The 19743-nt window shown below is 50.6% G+C and overlaps 1 protein-coding gene and 7 non-coding genes across 9 annotated transcripts in view; all 8 read right to left on the reverse strand.

Annotated features, from left to right (window-relative positions):
* MED1 (mediator complex subunit 1) overlaps positions 1-19743 on the reverse strand; it is a 51739-nt gene that overhangs the window by 13840 nt on the left and 18156 nt on the right. For both annotated transcript variants that reach the window (XM_038754028.1, XM_038754029.1), the window contains exons 7-16: positions 17530-17601; positions 15973-16047; positions 12725-12798; positions 12259-12348; positions 10030-10141; positions 7932-8056; positions 7262-7380; positions 6037-6238; positions 2675-2770; positions 2453-2558 (exon numbers count right to left, since the gene is read on the reverse strand). In XM_038754028.1, the coding sequence (XP_038609956.1) occupies positions 2453-2558; positions 2675-2770; positions 6037-6238; positions 7262-7380; positions 7932-8056; positions 10030-10141; positions 12259-12348; positions 12725-12798; positions 15973-16047; positions 17530-17601 (1071 nt within the window). The remainder of the gene's footprint in view (positions 1-2452; positions 2559-2674; positions 2771-6036; positions 6239-7261; positions 7381-7931; positions 8057-10029; positions 10142-12258; positions 12349-12724; positions 12799-15972; positions 16048-17529; positions 17602-19743) is intronic.
* On the reverse strand, positions 23-94 carry TRNAA-UGC. Its single transcript has one exon. It is a non-coding gene; the product is annotated as a tRNA-Ala (tRNA).
* TRNAA-CGC lies at positions 316-387 on the reverse strand. The gene has a single exon. It is a non-coding gene; the product is annotated as a tRNA-Ala (tRNA).
* TRNAA-CGC lies at positions 459-530 on the reverse strand. Its single transcript has one exon. It is a non-coding gene; the product is annotated as a tRNA-Ala (tRNA).
* Positions 897-968, reverse strand: TRNAA-CGC. Its single transcript has one exon. It is a non-coding gene; the product is annotated as a tRNA-Ala (tRNA).
* Positions 1341-1412, reverse strand: TRNAA-CGC. Its single transcript has one exon. It is a non-coding gene; the product is annotated as a tRNA-Ala (tRNA).
* On the reverse strand, positions 1700-1771 carry TRNAV-CAC. The gene has a single exon. It is a non-coding gene; the product is annotated as a tRNA-Val (tRNA).
* Positions 2065-2136, reverse strand: TRNAV-CAC. The gene has a single exon. It is a non-coding gene; the product is annotated as a tRNA-Val (tRNA).

Consider the following 19743-nt stretch of genomic DNA (forward strand, 5'->3'; position numbering starts at 1 on the left):
CTGTTCTAAACGCTGAAATAATTGGAGATGCCGGGGATCGAACCCGGGGTCTCATACATGCAAAGCATGTGCTCTACCACTGAGCTGCATCCCCCTCTAATAATAACAATAATAGCATCTGTTAAGTACTTACTATGTGCACAGCACTGTTCTAAGCACTGAAATAATTGGAGATGCCGGGGATCGAACCCGGGGCCTCATACAGGCAAAGCATGCGCTCTACCACTGGACGTTTGGCATTCCCCTCTAATAATAATAATAGCACCTGTTAAGCACTTACTATGTGCAAAGCACTGTTCTAAGCGCTGAAATAATTGGAGATGCCGGGGATCGAACCCGGGGCCTCATACATGCGAAGCATGCGCTCTACCACTGAGCTGCATCCCCCTCTACTAATAATAATAGCATCTGTTAAGCACTTACTATGTGCAAAGCACTGTTCTAAGCACTGAAATAATTGGAGATGCCGGGGATCGAAGCCGGGGCCTCATACAGGCGAAGCACGCGCTCTACCACTGAGCTACATCCCCCTCTAATAAGAATAATAATAATAATAGCATCTGTTAAGCACTTACTATGTGCAAAGCACTGTTCTAAGCGCTGAAATAATTGGAGATGCCGTGGATCGAAGCCAGGGCCTCATACATGCGAAGCATGCGCTCTACCACTGAGTTGCATCCCCCTCTACTAATAATAATAGCATCTGTTAAGCACTTACTATGTGCAAAGCACTCTTCTAAGCGCTGAAATAATTGGAGATACCGGCGATCGAACCCGGGGCCTCATACAGGCAAAGCATGCACTCTCCCACTGAGCTGCATTCCCCTCTAATAATAATAATAGCACCTGTTAAGCACTTACTATGTGCAAAGCACTGTTCTAAGCGCTGAAATAATTGGAGATGCTGAGGATCGAACCCGGGGCCTCATACATGCGAAGCATGCGCTCTACCACTGAGCTGCATCCCCCTCTAATAATAATAATAATAATAGCATTTGTTAAGCACTTACTATGTGCAAAGCACTGTTCTAAGCGCTGAAATAATTGGAGATGCCGGGGATCAAACCCGGGGCCTCTTAAACGCGAAGCATGCACTCTACCACTGAGCTGCATCCCCCTCTAATAATAATAATAATAATAGCATTTGTTAAGCACTTACTATGTGCAAAGCACTGTTCTAAGCGCTGAAATAATTGGAGATGCTGGGGATCGAAGCCAGGGTCTCATACATGCGAAGCATGCGCTCTCCCACTGAGCTACATCCGCCTCTAATAATAATAATAATAATAGCATCTGTTAAGCACTTATGTGCAAAGCACTGTTCTAAACGCTGAAATAATTGGAGATGCCAGGGATCAAACCCGGGGCCTCTTACACGCGAAGCATGTGCTCTACCACTGAGCTACATCCCCCTCTAAGAATAATAATAATAATAGCATCTGTTAAGCACTTACTATGTGCAAAGCACTGTTCTAAGCGTTGAAATAATTGGAGATGCCGGGGATCGAAGGTGGGGCCTCACACATGCAAAGCACTGTTCTAAGTGCTGAAATAACTGGAGATGCCGTGGATCGAAGCCAGGGCCTCAAACGTGAGGAGCATGCGCTCTACCACTGAGCTACACCCCCCTCTAATAATAATAATAGCATCTGTTAAGCACTGACTATGTGCAAAGCACTGTTCTAAGCGCTGAAATAATTGGAGATGCCAGGGATCGAAGCCGGGGCCTCATACATGTGAAACATGCGCTCTACCACTGAGCTACATCCCCCTCTAATAATAATAATAATAATAGCATCTGTTAAGCACTTACTATGTGCAAAGCACTGTTCTAAGCGCTGAAATAATTGGAGATGCCGCGGATCGAAGCCGGGGCCTCAAACATGCGAAGCATGCGCTCTCCTACTGAGCTACATCCCCCTCTAATAATAATAATAATAATAGCATCTGTTAAGCACTTACTATGTGCAAAGCACTGTTCTAAGCGTTGAAATAATTGGAGATGCCGGGGATCGAAGGTGGGGCCTCACACATGCAAAGCACTGTTCTAAGCGCTGAAATAATTGGAGATGCCAGGGATCGAAGCCGGGGCCTCATACATGTGAAACATGCGCTCTACCACTGAGCTACATCCCCCTCTAATAACAATAATAATAATAATAGCATCTGTTAAGCACTTACTATGTACAAGGCACCGTTCTAAGAGCTGAGGAGGATACAAGGCGATCAGGTTGTCCCACTTGGGGCTCACAGTCTTCATCCCTCTTTTACAGATGAGGGAACCGAGGGCCAGGGACTTGCCCAAAGTCACACAGCTGGCAAGCGGCGGAGGCGGGACTTGAACCCGGGACCTCTGACTCCAAAGCCCGTGTTCTTTCCATCGAGCCGCTCTGCCTCTCTGAAGCAGAAGGGGGGTATGGCAGCAGGGCAGCCCCGGGCCGGCCGGCTCTACCTTTGGACGACTTTGGCGATGAAGTCGTCGGTGCAGATGAGGGCGTCCGACAGGCCCTTGTAGAGTTTGCAGCTGACGTGCGTGGCGTCCTGCACATCCATCACCACTGAAACACACACACAAAGAGAGGTCCGTGGGGCCCATCCGCCTTTGGGTTTGCGGGGGAGACGGGAGCCCCCCGCTCCCGGCACCGCCCGCCCTCCCGTCCCCCAGCCAACTCACCACAAACCAGGGAGTCATTCACAGGGTGCTGGAAGGACACGCTAAAACAGGAGTCAGACAGGGGACACACCTCAAACTGGAGGATCCCGGGAGAATCTGAAAGGACGGCGGAGAGGGTGGTGAGTCCAGCCCGCCCGGATTATCCTTGATCCTTAACCAGGATTTACAGAGCGAAGGAATCCATCGACGGAGTTGATTTACGGAGCGATCGCTCGACGGAGTTGACTGCTCTTTGTTGCCCCATCGTGTTCTCCCAGCTTTTAGACTGTGAGCCCACTGTTGGGTAGGGACCGTCTCTATAGGTTGCCAATTTGGACTTCCCAAGCGCTTAGTACAGTGCTCTGCACATAGGAAGCGCTCAATAAATACGATTGATGATGATGATGATCATGTGCACACATACACACGCAGATAATAGTGCTTCCCCACTTCAAAACCTTATCGAAGGCCCATCTCCTCCAAAAGGCCTTCCCCGACTAAGCCCTCCTCTCAATCAATCAATCGTATTTATTGAGCGCTTACTGTGTGCAGAGCACTGTACTAAGCGCTTGGGAAGTACAAGTTGGCAACATATAGAGAAAGTCCCTACCCAACAGTGGGCTCTTCTCCCTCTCCCTTCTGCGCCCGCCCTGACTTGCTCCTTCATTCATCCTCCCTCCACAGCACCTATGTATAATAATAAATAATAATAACGACGGTATTTGTTAAGCGCTTACTATGTGCCAAGCACCGTTCTAAGTGCTGGGGTTGATACGAGGTAATCAGGTTGTCCCACAGCGGGCGCGGTATTAATCCCCATTTTACAGAGGAGGTAACTGAGGCACAGAGGAAGTGAAGTGACTTGCCCAAGGCCACACAGCAGACAAGCGGCAGGGTCGGAACTGGAACTCATGACCTTTTCACTCCCAAGCTCGGGCTCCTTCCACTTCACCTTGTTACTTCATTCATATACGTACATATAACATACATATATATGAATATAAAATATACTGTGTGCTCTGCACACAGTAAGCGCTCAATAAATACAATTGAATGAATGAATATGTGTGTATATATAATATACACACACATATATGTGTGTATATAAGTATATATATACATATGTGTGTGTGTATATATATGTATGTACACACATATATATGGCTCCTTCCACTTCACCGTGTTGCTTCATTCATATACATACATATAACATATATATATATAAAAATATAAAATATACTGTGTGTAAGTGCTCAATAAATACGATTGAATGAATGAATATATGTATATGTGTATATATAATATACACACATACACATGTGTGCATATAAGTATGCATATATATACATATGTATGTGTACATACATGTGTGTGTATACATATATATGTATACACACACACACATGGCTCCTTCCACTTCACCTTGTTGCTTCATTCATACACATACATATAACATATATATATATAAATATAAAATATACTGTGTGCTCTGCACACAGTAAGTGCTCAATAAATACGATTGAATGAATATATGTGTATGTGCATATATACTATATACACACACATATGTGTGTATATATGTGTGTGTGCGTGTACATGCACGCACGCACACACACACACACACATGGCTCAGTGAAAAGAGCCCGGGCTTTGGAGTCAGAGGTCATGGGTTCAAATCCCAGCTCCGCCAATTGTCAGCTGGGTGACTTTGGGCAAGTCACTTCACTTCTCTGGGCGTCATCTGTAAAATGGGGATGAAGACTGTGAGCCCCACTGGGACAACCTGATCCCCTTGTATTCCCCCCAGCGCTTAGAACAGTGCTTTGCACCTAGGAAGCGCTCAATAAATACGATTGAATAGAATGAATAGAGGGGTGCCACGGGGGCACCGGTGTCCCTCAAGGAATGTCATTTCTTGGAGTTCCTCTTCTTCACCCCCGCTGCTCTCACGGACTGACCTCTCCCACACCGGGAGGCTCAGAGGAGGAGGAGGAGAAGAAGAAAGAGAAGAAGGTGGAGGAGCCGAGGGGACAGGAGGATAATAATAATAATAATAATAATAATATTTGTTAAGCGCTTACTATGTGCAGGGCACTGTTCTAAGCGCTGGGGGTGGATACAAGGTGATCAAGTTGTCCCACATTGGGCTCACAGTCTTAATCCCCATTTGACAGATGAGGTAATGTTCCGCAAACTGAGCCAAATTATTTATTCGAGGCCCGATACTCGCCCTGGGATTATAAACCAATTGCCAATTTGTACTTCCTAAGCGCTTAGTACAGTGCTCTGCACATTGTAAGCGCTCAATAAATACGATTGATGATGATGATGATGATAAACCGGATATGTTTTCTGGTATACAATAATCAAATTCTGACTCAAATCCCATTCCCTTAGACTCCAAAAATAAGACGACTTTTCACGGTGATACTGCACTTTTTCCAAAGAAAGCAGAAAGACACTTTAGTTTTCAGAATCAAGCGCTAAGGGAGATTAAGAAACACAGCCAAACGCATCTGGATTCAGGGTTGAAAGACCTGCATCACCATCATCATCAATCATATTTATTGAGCGCTTACTATGTGCAGAGCACTGTACTAAGCTCTTGGAAAGTACAAATTGGCAACATATAGAGACAGTCCCTACCCAACAGTGGGCTCACAGTCCCTTCTTGGTAATCAGTCTTTCCCTGTCGGCTGCGGTCCCGGTATTAGAGAACAGAAGTCTGTGTGATTTAAAGGAGTGAGAAAGCGGAAAAAGTGCAGTATCACTGTGAAAAGTCGTCTTATTTTTGGAGTCTAAGGGAATGGGATTTGAGTCCGAATTTGATTATATTTTATACCGGAAAACACATCCGGTTTATAATCCCAGGGCGAGTATTGGGCCTCGAATAAATAATTTGGCTCAATTTGCGGAACGTTACCTCATCTGTCAAATGGGGATTAAGACTGTGAGCCCAATATGGGACAACTTGATCACCTTGTATCCCCCCCAGCGCTTAGAACAGTGCTCTGCACATAGTAAGCGCTTAACAAATAATAATAATAATAATGGCATTTATTAAGCGCTTACTATGTGCAAAGCAGCGTTCGAAGCGCTGGGGAGGATCCAAGGTGATCAGGTTGTCCCATGGCGGGCTCACAGACTTAATCCCCATTTTCCAGATGAGGGAACTGAGGCCCGGAGAAGTGAAGCGACTTGCCCAAAGTCACAGAGCTGACAGCTGGCAGAGCCGGGATTGCCATCATTATTATTATTAAAGTAAAAGCCGCACGGGTGTGTTTGCGTGTTGCGTGACCGGGGGAATCCGAGCCAGAGCCCGGCCCGCCGCGTTCACCCTGTCCCCCTGCCCGCTCCCAGGATGGGGACGGCGGCATCGGCACCTTCTTTCAGGATCGTCCTCTTGACGCAGCTCCCGATGAGGGTGTTATAGGCCACCTGGTGCCGGATGAGGCCGAGGACCGCGGGGACCCGGCCGGGGTGCTGAAAGGCGATCTTCCCGACGAGGACGCCCTGCAGGCTCCGTCCGTCCGGGAGAGGGGCGTCTTTGTTGAGGAAATAGCAGTGCTGCTGGCCGGGAAGAGCCTGGGACGGAAGCAGACCGGTGGCACCGGCTCCCACGGGACCCCGGGAGCCGCCGGGAGCCCCGGAAACGATCCGGTAATTTGCCCGTGAGCATCCCTCCCCGTCCCACGGGGTCCGACGGCACTTCCGGGGAGGAGGCAGATGCTCCCTTCTTGCCTCTCTATCATCATCAATCGTATTTATTGAGCGCTTACTATGTGCAGAGCACCGTACTAAGCGCTTGGGAAGTACAAATTGGCAACATAATCTCCAGATTCCCGCTCGCCCCGCGTCTGAACACCGTGATCCCTCCGCCCGGCCCCTCGGCTGATTGGAATCAGCCCCGGCGACAGCCCCCGGCCCTGGCCCAGGAACCCAAAGCAGCCCTGGTGGTTTCCACCCAGAAGGTCCCGGGACTCTCGGGAACGCCGGGAACGGATGATAACAATAATGATGGCGTTTATTAAGCGCTTACTATGTGCAGAGCACTGTTCTAAGCGCTAGGGAAGTGACAAGGAGATCAGGTTGCCCCACGGGGGGCTCACGGTCTTCATCCCCATTTTCAAGATGAGGGAACTGAGGCACGGAGAAGTGACTTGCCCAGAGTCACACAGCTGACAGTTGTGTGACCCATGACCTCTGACTCCAAAGCCCGAGCTCTTTCCATTCATTCATTCAATCGTATTTGTTGAGCGCTTACTGTGCACTGTGCTAAGCGCTTGGGAAGTACAAGTTGGGAACATTTCCATTGAGCCGCGCCGCTTCTCCAAATGATGGAAGCAGAACGACGTCAGTCCCTCGGGGTGGCGGGCCCCGCTCTATCCTCTGAACCCAACAGCTTGGGAATCCCCCCTGGAGGGTACGGTTCCCCGCCACCCAAACCAGTCAATCAATCAATCAATCGTATTTATTGAGCGCTTACTGTGTGCAGAGCACTGTACTAAGCGCCTGGGAAGTCCAAGTTGGCAACATATAGAGACGGTCCCTACCCTACAGCGGGCAGCCCCTCGGGTGACCCCGCTCAGGGAGGGAAGGGGTACTCACCGCGTAGAAGCGCATATTATGGTTCAGGGGTCCGGGGTCCGGGTCCTTGGACAGCTCAAACTGGGTGATCAGTTCATAGAGAGGCACGTAAGCGGGCTGGGCATCGAAGAGTTGGATTCCTGGGGGAGCGGAGCCCGTTGTAAAATAAAAATTAATAAACGACGGTATTTGTTAAGCGCTTCCTGTGCACCTGGCACCGTCCTAAGCCCTGGGATGGAGACAGGCAAATCGAGTTGGCCACGGTCCCTGCCCCAGGTGGGGCTCGCGGTCTCGATCCCCATTTTACTGATGAGGTAACTGAGGCCCAGAGAAGCCAAGCGACTTGCCCGAGGTCACACGGCAGGCGGAGCCGGGATTCGAACCCACGACCTTAGCTCCCGGGGCCGGGTCCCACCCACTACACCCTGCTGCTTCCCAAATCAACGCTTGCCCCCTCGGAGGCCCGAACTCAGGACCTTGAGATTATGAAATCAATCAATCAATCGTATTTATTGAGCGCTTACCGTGTGCAGAGCACCGTGCTGAGCGCTTGGGAAGTACAAGTTGGCAACAGATAGAGACGGTCCCTACCCAACGGTGGGCTCCCAGTCTAAAACCGGCACACGGCATACCGCGCTAAGGAGGCAACTGTTTATCCCGGAACGCCGGCCCCTCGGCAAGCGCCGCTCACCCGTGCAGCTCTGGAGTTTCTGAACGAACGCCCGGGACACCGGGATCGGCCGGGGGAATTTCAGGAAGAAACAGGCAGGCAGGTCGACACTGTTGGCGCTGGTGACGGAGGAGAAGGAAGGGGTCCTGGAAGAGAAATCCAAAATCCGCCCCGTTGGCCGCAGGCTGGCTCGCCTGTTCATTCATTCATTCGTTCATTCAATCGTATTTATCGAGCGCTTCCTGCGTGCAGAGCACTGTACTAAGCGCTTGGGAAGGCCAAGTTGGCAACATATAGAGCCGGTCCCTATTCATTCATTCATTCAATTGTATTTATTGAGCGCTTACTGTGTGCAGAGCACTGGACTAAGCGATTAGTTGGCAACATATAGAGACGATCCCTATTCATTCATTCATTCAATCGTATTTACTGAGCGCTTCCTGCGTGCAGAGCACTGTACTAAGCGCTTGGGAAGCCCAAGTTGGCAACATATAGAGCCGGTCCCTATTCATTCATTCATTCAATCGTATTTATCGAGCGCTTACTGTGTGCAGAGCACTGTACTAAGCGCTTAGTTGGCAACATAGAGACGATACCTATTCATTCATTCACTCAATCAATCGTATTTATCGAGCGCTTACTGTGTGCAGAGCACTGTACTAAGCACTTGGGAAGTCCAAGTTGGCAACATATAGAGCCGGTCCCTATTCACTCATTCATTCAATCGTATTTATTGAGCGCTTACTGTGTGCAGAGCACTGTACTAAGTGCTTAGCTGGCAACATACAGAGACGATCCCTAGTCATTCATTCATATTTATCGAGCGCTAAGTGTGTGCAGAGCACTGTACTAAGCACTTGGGAAGTCCAAGTTGGCAACATATAGAGCCAGTCCCTATTCATTCATTCATTCAATCGTATTTATTGAGCGTTTACTGTGTGCAGAGCACTGTACTAAGCGCTTAGTTGGCAACATATAGAGACGATCCCTATTCATTCATTCATTCAATCGTATTTATCGAGCGCTTCCTGCGTGCAGAGCACTGTACTAAGCGCTTGGGAAGCCCAAGTTGGCAACATATAGAGCCGGTCCCTATTCATTCAATCGTATTTATTGAGCGCTTACTGTGTGCAGAGCACTGTACTAAGCGCTTAGTTGGCAACATAGAGACGATCCCTACTCATTCAATCGTATTTATCGAGTGCTTCCTGCGTGCAGGGCACTGTACTAAGCGCTTGGGAAGTCCAAGTTGGCAACATATGGAGCTGGTCCCTATTCATTCATTCATTCAATCGTATTTATCGAGTGCTTACTGTGTGCAGAGCACTGTACTAAGCGCTTAGTTGACAACATATAGAGCCGGTCCCTATTCATTCATTCATTCAATCGTATTTATCGAGCGCTTACTGTGTGCAGAGCACTGTACTAAGCACTTGGTTGGCAACATATCGAGACGATCCCTATTCATTCATTCACTCAATCGCATTTATCGAGCGCTTCCTGCGTGCAGAGCACTGTACTAAGACTGTGAGCCCCAAGTGAAACAACCTGATCATAGAGCCCACTTGTTGGGTAGGGACTGTCTCTATATGTTGCCAACTTGTACTTCCCAAGCGCTTAGTACAGTGCTCTGCACATAGTAAGCGCTCAATAAATACGATTGATGATGATCACCAGCGCTGAGAACAATGCTTTGCACATAGTGAGCGCTTAACAAATGCCGTTATTCATTCATTCACACAGTCGAGTACAGTCGATAAATACAACTGACTGACTGAAGGCAAGCGGCTACGTTGCGGGGAGGGAAAGTGGGCGCGGGCCCCCGCGGATACAGGCGGATCGAGTTGGCCACGGTCCCCACGTGGGGCTCACGGTCTCAATCCCCATTTTACAGATGAGGCAACCGAGGCCCAGAGAAGCGAAGCGACTTGCCCCGGGTCACCCGGCAGACAAGTGGCGGGGCCCAACCCAGGGCCCGGTCCCGGCCCGCCAGTTGCCGGGCACGTGCCAAGCCACGTCCTCCTCCTCCTCATCATCATCAATCGTATTTATTGAGCGCTTACTATTCGTATTTATTGAGAGCCCGCCCGCCCGAGGTGGGGGCCCCCCCCTCCGTTACCACTTGTTGTCCACCGGATGTGACCCCATGATCAAAGGGGCGATGGGGAGTTTGTACATCGTGGACGTCCCCTCGATGGTCACCGAGGCGTTCAGACCCAGACTCCGAGGCACTGGAGGAAGAGGAGAGAAAGCGGACATCTCAGAGGGGTGGCTTTCCCGGCTCGTATAATAATAATAATGGCATTTATTAAGCGCTTACTATGTGCTGAGCACCGTTCTAAGCGCTGTAATCTCACGGCGGGAGCGAAACGGCCGCCCCAGAGCCTGTGGCCAAGGGCTCCGCACCCCACCTTGACCCCAGAGAGCCCCTGGGCAAACTGAGGAGGGCCGCCAATCAATCAATCGTATTTATTGAGCGCCTACTGTGTGCAGAGCACTGTACTAAGCGCTTGGAAAGTCCAAGTTGGCAACATATAGAGATAGTCCCTACCCAACAGTGGGCTCACAGTCTCAAAGGGGGAGACGGAGAACAAAACCAAACCTACTAACAAAATAAAATAAATAGAATAGATATGTACAAGTAAAATAAATAAATAAACGAATAGAGTAATGATAAATAGAGTAATAATAAATAAATAGAGTAATAATAAATAAATAGAGTAATAGCCAAGTGCCGAGTGGCCTGGACATGCTGAACCCCAGCCGCCCGTGTCACGCGGGGCTCGGGTCCTTGCCAAACATCATGTAGAGTCACGGTAAAGCTCCCGCCCCATGCCCGGCAACCTGATTTCAGCCAGGCGGGGAGCGTGTGGCCGGGAGACCGTTCCCGGGAGACCATTCCCCAATCCCGGCAGCAAGGAAGCCCACGGCCCGGAGGAGCCCAGCGCCGAGCAGTCCCAATGCCGGGGGATTCGGCCTCCGATCCACGAGGGAACGAGACCCCAGAAGTCCCACGACCGGCCTGCCCTCCCCGAACGATTCTTCCAGGATCCATCAATCCCAGTGCTAAATCCCAACCAACTGGGCGGGAAGGTTTTGCTGGGCCGGACATTCGGCCTGGAGAGACACGAAAGCCAGCGGCAGCCCAAGCTCCGTGGCGTTTATCGCTGTTGTTGTTCTTGCTATTATTAATGACAACAAAATGTCACAATCTATTACAATCAAGTGCTTAGTACGGTTCTTTGCACACAGTAAGCGCTCGATAAAGACGACCAAATGAATATGATCAAATAATGGTACTTGTTAAGCTCTATGTGGCAAGCACTGATCTCCCTTCAAGGCCCTACTGAGAGCTCACCTTCTCCAGGAGGCCTTCCCAGACTGAGCCCCTTCCTTCCTCTCCCCCTCATCATCCCCCCATCTTACCTCCTTCCCTTCCCCACAGCACTTGTATGTATGTATAAATGTCTGTACATATTTATTACTCTATTTATTTATTTATTTAATTTGTACATATCTATTCTATTTATTTTATTTTGTTAGTATGTTTGGTTTTGTTCTCCGTCTCCCCCTTCTAGACTGTGAGCCCACTGTTGGGTAGGGACTGTCTCAATATGTTCCCAACTTGGACTTCCCAAGCGCTTAGTACAGTGCTCTGCACACAGTAAGTGCTCAATAAATGCGACCGATTGCTTGATTGATTGATCTAAGCACTGGCGCAGATACCAGCTACTCAGATCGGGCACAATCCCTGTCCCGCAAGAGGCGCACAGTCTTAATCCCCATTTTACAGATGAGGTAGACCCAGAAGTTAAGCAATTTGACCTCCGAAACACAGCAGACAAGTGGCGGCGGAGGGATTGGAATCAATCAATCGTATTTATTGAGCGCTTACTGTGTGCAGAGTACTGTACTAAGCACTTGGGAAATACAAGTCAGCAACATATAGAGACGGTCCCTACCCAACAGCGGGCTCACAGTCGAGAAGGGGGATTGAATGCGAGAGATGAGTTGAGGATGATGCCAAGCTCGCAGAAGGCACCGCATGCCCTCCTGAGCTGGTTCTTCCGGCATCACCGGACGGGCTTGTGGAGTCGGGTGACCCCTCTAGACTGCAAGTTTGTTGTGGGCAGGGAATGAGTCTGCTATATTGTGCTCTCTCAAGTGTTTAGTACAGCGCCCTGCACACGATAAACCCTCAATAAATACGACCGACTGACCGACCGAGGCCGTTCCATCTTTCCCTCGCGAGACCGAGAGGGTCTGCAGCCCCTACAGCCCCCCGACCCAACCCGGGAAGTCCGGCCGGTCCCCGAGCGGGCGGGAGAGGGAGTCCCCGGCGGCTTACCGTTGCTCTCGTGCAAAACGATGGGAGCCGCCGTCTTCCCCTCCAAGAGGTCGTAGGGGGACGCGTAATACTTCAGGTTCATCAGGTGCCCTGCGGGACACGCGACTTTGGAAACGGCCCTCTCAGTCGGGGAGCCCCTTCTCACACTACACCACCAGGCAGGGGGAACGGCAATCCTCCACTCCGTAAGTCACCCCTCCAAAGCCGCTCGGGGGGTCCGGCGCAAGCAGGGGACCGTGGGCCCCCGGGGCTCGCCGGACGGGCGGGGTGTTTCTGGACGGGTGACCGCCCGACCGGGAAAGAGGCCCCTTCTCGTCTCCCGGCTCTGCTCCCATCAGGAAACGCGGATCCCAAGAGGGGGTCACCAGGGAAGGAGCCTCCTGAAGGAGCAGCTTTCAAAAAAGCCCCGTCGCCGAGTTTGGTTTTTCTCTTCTTGGTGAAAACCGCTCCGGCTCCCGCGACTTACCCCCGCTCCTCGGGGTGAGGTAGCCAACACTGCCGTGGAGGACCTTATCCAGAGGGCTGGCGTTGGTCGCCTTCCTGAAAGAGAGGTGAACTCAGCCGGCCGAGGGGCAGACACGATCCTCCCTTGCCGCCAGACACAGCGGGGCTAGAGCGGTCGCCAAAAAGCCCTCTTTTCTCCCTTCTGTGTCATCAATAATAACAATAATAATAATAGTAACGGTATTTGTTAAGCGCTTACTATGTGCAAAGCACTGTTCTAAGCGCTGGGGGGATACAAGGTGATCAGGCTGTCCCACATGGGGCTCCCAGTCTTAATCCCCATTTTACAGATGAGGCACAGAGAAGTTAAGTGACTTGCCCATAGTCACAAAGCTGACAATTGACGGAGCCAGATTTGAACCCATGACGTCTGACTCCAAAGCCCGGGCTCTTTCCACTGAGCCATGCTCTAATACTGATGATAACTGGGGTATTTGCTAAGCACTTACTGTGTGCCAGGCACTGTATTAAGCACTAGCAGTTCACGTTAAGTTGAACAAAAGGAAAAAAACTGAGTAGAACTACTCTGATTAATGGAGACAGAATGTCAGTGAATGGTCTAGTATTATTCATTCATTCATTCATTGAGCGCTTACTGTGTGCAGAGCACTGGTGATGATGATAATGAAGGCATTTGTTAAGCGCTTACTATGTGCAAAGCACTGTTCTAAGCGCTGGGGAGGATACAAGGTGATCAAGTTGTCCCACAGGGGTCTCACAGTTTTAATCCCCATTTCACAGATGAGGTAACTGAGGCACAGAGAAGTGAAGTGACTTGCCCAAAGTCACACAGCTGACGGTTGGCAGAGCCGGGATTTGAACCCATGATCTCTGACTCCAAAGCCCGGGCTCTTTCCACTGAGCCATGCTGCTTCTCCTGTACTGTACTAAGCGCTTGGGAAGTCCAAGTTGGCAACCTATAGAGACGGTCCCTACCCAACAGCGGGCTCACAGTCGAGAAGGGGGAGACGGACAACAAAACAAAACATCAACGAGAAATTCCCGACCATCTGTTTCAAGGCACTCAACCAGCTCTTCCCCTCTTACTTCACCGTCGTGATCTCCTCCAACCCAGCCCGCACACTTCACTCCTTAAATTAGGGGGTTGGGGGGCAAAAAAGTGGGAAAGAGGCAGAAAAATGAGGCAGACAAGGCAGAGAGACAGATGAACATGAAAACACACACACACACACACACACACACACACACACACACTCAGATGATTTTCCTCACAGACACCGGTGGCAAATGCCTTTTCCTAATGATAATATCTGAGTCTACCGTGAGCCAAGCATTGTGCTGAGGTAGGTACAATCAGATAATAATAATAATAATAATAATAATGATGATGGTATTTGTTAAGCGCTTACTATGTGAAAAGCCTTCAATAAGACTTCGAATGCAGCAAGAGTCATTGTCTGATAGGAGAAAGGAGCGAATTCCAGGCCAGAGGCGGGACTTGGGCGAGAGGTCGGCATCGAGATATACAAGATCGACGTACAGTGAGGAGGTTGGCATTAGAAGCAGAGAAGCAGCGTGGCTCAGTGGAAAGAGTCCGAGGTCATGGGTTCTAATCCCGGCTCTGCCACCTGTCAGCTGTGTGACTCTGGGCAAGTCACTTCACTTCTCCGTGCCTCAGTCACCTCATCTGTAAGATGGGGATTAAGGCTGTCAGCCCCACGAGGGACAACCTCATCACCTTGAATCCCCCCCAGCGCTTAGAACAGTGCTTTGCACATAGGGAGCGCTTAACAAATACCCTTATGATTATTATCATCATCAATCGTATTTATTGAGCGCTTACTATGTGCAGAGCACTGTACTAAGCGCTTGGGAAGTACAAATTGGCAACATATAGAGACAGTCCCTACCCAACAGTGGGCTCCCAGTCTAAAAGGGGGAGACAGAGAACAAAACCAAACATACTGACAAAATAAAATAAATAGAATAGATATGTACAAGTAAAATAAATAGAGTAATAAATACGGACAAACATATATACATATATACAGGTTATTAGAGAAGTGTGTGGACTGTGTTGTAGTACAGGAGGTAGGAGGGGGCAAGGGGATAGAGTGTTTTAAAGCTGACGGTGAAGAGTTTCCGTTTGATGCGGAGACGAATGGGCAACCACTGAACGAAGGCCCAACTTCACAGAGGCCTGTTTCCTCAGCTGTCCGAAGGAGGTAAGGTACAAAATGGGGATGAAGACTGTGAGCCCCACGTGAGATGGCCTTGTATCCTCCCCAGCGCTTAGAACAGTGCTTTGCACATAGTAAGCGCTTAACAAATGCCATCATTATTATTATTACTGTAAGCCCCTACTGTGGGCAGGGAATACGTCTGCTTATTGTTATACTGTACTCTCCCAAGTGCTTAGTACAGCACTCTGCACACAGTGAGAGCTCCATAAATACTACTGAAGGAATCTGCTCCCCGCCCGCCTCCTCCCCGTTGCCCCCGTCTCCCTTGGACCAGCGAGCCCCGTGTGAGCTGGAGGTTGGGTCTGATCTGGTATGTGGTACCTGCCCACAGCCCTCACACGTAGTGTGTACTTAATAATAACAATAATGGCATTTATTAAGCGCTTACTATGTGCAAAGCACCGTTCTAAGCGCTGGGAAGGTTACAAGGTGATCAGGTGGGGGCTCACCGTCTTAACCCCCATTTTCCAGATGAGGTAACTGAGGCCCAGAGAAGTGCCCAAAGTCACACAGCTGACAATTGGCAGAGCGGGGACTTGAACCCATGACCTCTGACTCCAAAGCCCGGGCTCTTATCTCGGAGCCACCACCACAACTCTATTTCCCAGATTTGTGTTTTGCGGCTCCTCCGCTTCCTCATCATCATCATCATCATCATCATCAATCGCATTTATTGAGCGCTTACTATGTGCAGAGCACTGTACTAAGCGCTTGGGAAGTACAAATTGGCAACATATAGAGACAGTCCCTACCCAACAGTGGGCATCAGAAGGTCGCCCGGCACATGGCTGGGTTGGCTAGCCCTTGCCTGCTGGCAGGTGACTTCTCGCTGACAGTTTGGGTCCGAGGCCGGTTCCAAACGTCCGTCCTCCCTCTAAATTTGGAAGGGCGAGCCGAGGGGCCCTCCGTTCGGCCGCGCGCCGTCGACCCGCGACGATTTTTACCAACCGACCCGCTGTTGGTAGAGCGGGGAGGCTTGGGCCAGCAGGAAATGCAGCTCTCTTACCAATACATCAGGGCCATCTTCGACAGATCCTGCTCCAAAGACTGAAGCGCCAGGTACATTTTGGTCTTCAGTTTGCTAGGAGGGGAAAAGACAAAGAAAGCCCCCAGAAACACCGTTACGGATCCCGTTCACGGGTGAATGAAGCCGTCGGGCAACAGGGCCGGGGGCTGAGCTTCCTAGAAGGCGAGAGGTGGTTCCCGTAGCCCGTGGCGGTTAACCAGGGCTACCGAAAGCCCCAGGTGGCCCGCCCGTCTGACCACCACCAGAACGGACCCTCTCCCTCCAGGCTCCCATCCCACTCGGAGCACCAACCCCTGGCCCCCCAAGCACCTTCCACCCCTTGCAGGCCTCAATGGAAAGAGCCCGGGCTTGGGAATCACAGGTCGTGGGTTCAAACCCCGGCTCCGCCAATGGTCCGACACTTCACTTCTCTGGGCCTCAGTTCCCTCTTCTGGAAAATGGGGATGAAGACTGTGAGCCCCACATGGGACAATCTGATCACCTTGTATCCTCCCCAGCGCTTGCACATAGTAAGCGCTTAACAAATGCCATCATTCTTATTATTATTTGGATTCCTTCCCTCACCTCACTGTGGGGCCCCGAAAGCTGACGGCAAGCTCGTTGTGGGCAGGGAATGTGACTGTTCTATTGTTACACTGCACTCTCCTCAGCGCTCAGTACAGTGCTCTGCACCCAATAAGTGCTCGATAAAAACGACTGACTGCACGCCTGACTTCTCAGCAAGGAAGCTGGGTTCTCCCTCACTAAGCCCTCATTTCTCCATCTGCCCTCTTCACTGCACCCACAATTCATTTAGCTATGTACCCCAAAAGCCCTCATGTCCCCCATCTGCCCTCCTCACTGCACCCACAATTCATTTAGCTATGTACCCCCAAAAGCCCTCATTTCCCCAATCTGATCACCTTGTATCCTCCCCAGCGCTTAGAACAGTGCTTTGCACATAGTAAGTGCTTAACAAATGCCATCATTCTTATTATTATTTGGATTCCTTCCCTCACCTCACTGTGGGGCCCCGAAAGCTGATGGCGAGCTCGCTATGGGCAGGGAATGTGACTGTTCTATTGTTACACTGCACTCTCAACGCTTAGTACAGTGCTCTGCACCCAAAAAGTGCTCAATAAAAATGACTGATTGTATGCCTGACTTCTCAGCAAGGAAGCTGGGTTCTCCCTCACTAAGCCCTCATTTCCCCCATCCGCCCTCTTCACTGCACCCACAATTCATTTAGCTATGTACCCCGAAAGCACTTTGATCATCACCCCCGCATCACAGCCCTTAGTTACAGACCCTTATACTTTCCTTTTTCCTCAATTCATCCCTCATTTGACTGTCTGTCTCTCGCTGTAGACCGGAAGCTCCTAATGGGTAAAGACCGCGCCTACCAACTCTAGTACGCTGAATTTTCCCGCGCGCTTTGTCTAGTGCTCTGCACACAGTAAGCGCTCAATAAATACCACTGACTGATGGAAAACACCAGTTTCTGCGCCAGCCCGAGACGTGATCCTCGGTGGAAGAGGATGGAGGAAAAACACTCACTTGTCCCCCGGCAGGTTATACAGGTTCACGAGCCCCTTAAGGTGCTTTGAGAATTCATCAAAGTTTTTCTCCCTGTGAGAAAAGGAAAGACAGGGTGGGGGGAGGAAAGTAAGGGATTTCCACTTTTTTATGGAGACCTAAGGAAATCAAAATCCCTAGTGATTCCCAAGTCCTCGTTTCGCCCCTTACTTTCAAACAGATCTCCGATCCCAAGGATTGGCATCTCACCAGGACGGCTGGCCGGCTGACGCCAGGGGTGGTGATGGGCACGGCGCGGAGGGAGTTCCCTCCGTTCTCGGCCAAAGGGAGGGAGGGATGACGGGATCAAGAGGCCCTCTGGCACCCCTTAGTGGGGTTCCTGGAATGGGAATGTTGCTCCTCAGGGATTTTTTTTCCCCCAGAACCAGGGTCCTTTCACAAAACAAACCCCCAAACCACATTCCCCCTCGGGCTTGCCTGGTTTCTCCAGCACAGGTTACCATTTGCCGGACGTTGTGGGGGGGGGGACAATAAGCTGCCTCCATCCATTCCCACAACCGGACCAGGCTTCTCCTTCCACATCCCGGACGAGAGGCCATAAAGGGGCCGTCACCCTCTCCCCCTTCAAAGCCTTATTGAAGGCCCATCTCCTCCAAGAAGCCTTCCCAGACTAAGCCCCACTTTCCCTCACCTCCCACTCTCTCCTGCATCTCCCTGACTTGTTCCCTGTGCTCTTCCCACCTGCCGGCACTTACGTCCACGTCTGGCACCTGTAGTGATGTCTGTCTCCCCCCACTAGACTGTAAGCTCCTGGTGGGCAGGGAATATCACTGTGTAGTGTTGTGTGGTACTTTCCCAAGCGCTTAGTACAATGCTCTGCACAGATTAAGAGCTCAATGAATACGACAATGAATGAATGAATGAAAGGAGCCAGCAGGAGGGGACGGGGGGAGAAAGGGGAAAGCAGCAGGAAGTCTGAGCCACCTGTCCCAGCAAGATGGATGGAGAGCACTGGTTCTTTCTAGGCAGGACTCTTTCGGCCCAATTCGGCCTCGCCACCCGGAGCCACATTCCTCTCTCAACCTTTCCCGTTCGGGGCAGTGCCACCCCCCGACCCCTTCCCCCGGCTTCGGGGGGATCCGCTGCTCTGGAGCAGCTCTGAGAAGCAGCGTGGCCTGGGACACGGGCACCGGCCTGGGAATCAGGGGACCTGGGTTCTCATCCTGCCCCTGCCACTTGCTTGCTGTGTGACCGTGGGCAAGTCACTTCACTTCTCTGTGTCCTCAGGCGAATTCAATGCCTGTACTTCCTCCTACTGAGACCGGGACGGAGGACAGGGACTGTGTCCGCTCTTGTTAGCGTCTATCTACCCCAACGCTTAATACTTAGCGCTTAACGAATATCATAAATATTATCATCATCGTTAGGCAGGCTTGGAAGGGAGTCTGAGCGCTGCATTAAATCTTTTAGGAGTCAGAAGGATCTGGGCTCTAATCCCGGCTCTGCCGCTTGTCTCCTGCGTGACCTTGGGCAAGGCACTTCACTTCTCTGTGCCTCCGTTACCTCAGCTGTAAAATGGGGATTAAGACTGTGAGCCCCACATGGGACAGGGAATGTGTCCAACACGATTATCTTGTATCTGCACCAGTGCTTAGTAAAGCACCATAGTAAGCACTTAATAAATACCATTAAAAAAAAAAAAGATAAGAGCACAGATCATTTTTCTCTACAGGAGAGGGTTGTCGGCCCCACTGTTAAGGAATCTGGCCGCTCAAACGGGAGCTCAGTGGATGCTCAATTGCAGGACACCAAATTGGGGTTTTTCACCGGTGCGGCCGTGTGGTGTATCGATCTTCCCCTTAATACAAGTCCCAGGAAACTTCCTTGTGGGGTTGGTGGAACTGGCTTTGTTGCAGCGTTTCTCCTCCTTTTGTGGGGGGCAAATGGGGTGGCAGGGGCTGAGCGGGTTCCCCCAAATCACCTCCGAAGCGTGGCCCTGGGGTTCGGCCTACGCAGGGAGGAGCTCACCCTGATTCCCAGAGGCGTTCCAAGCCCAAGCCGGACCGGGGCTGAGGGTCTTTACAGCATGGACAGAAGCGTGTGCTCGCTTTTGAGAAAATAAATACATAATTATGGTACTTGCTAAATACTTACTATGTGCCAAGTGCTGTTCTATGCACTGGCAAAGATGCCAGTTAATCAGGTTGGACACAGTCCCTGTCCCACGCGGGGCTC

Source organism: Tachyglossus aculeatus, chromosome 11 (genome assembly GCF_015852505.1).
Source record: "Tachyglossus aculeatus isolate mTacAcu1 chromosome 11, mTacAcu1.pri, whole genome shotgun sequence".
NCBI lineage: Eukaryota > Metazoa > Chordata > Mammalia > Monotremata > Tachyglossidae > Tachyglossus > Tachyglossus aculeatus.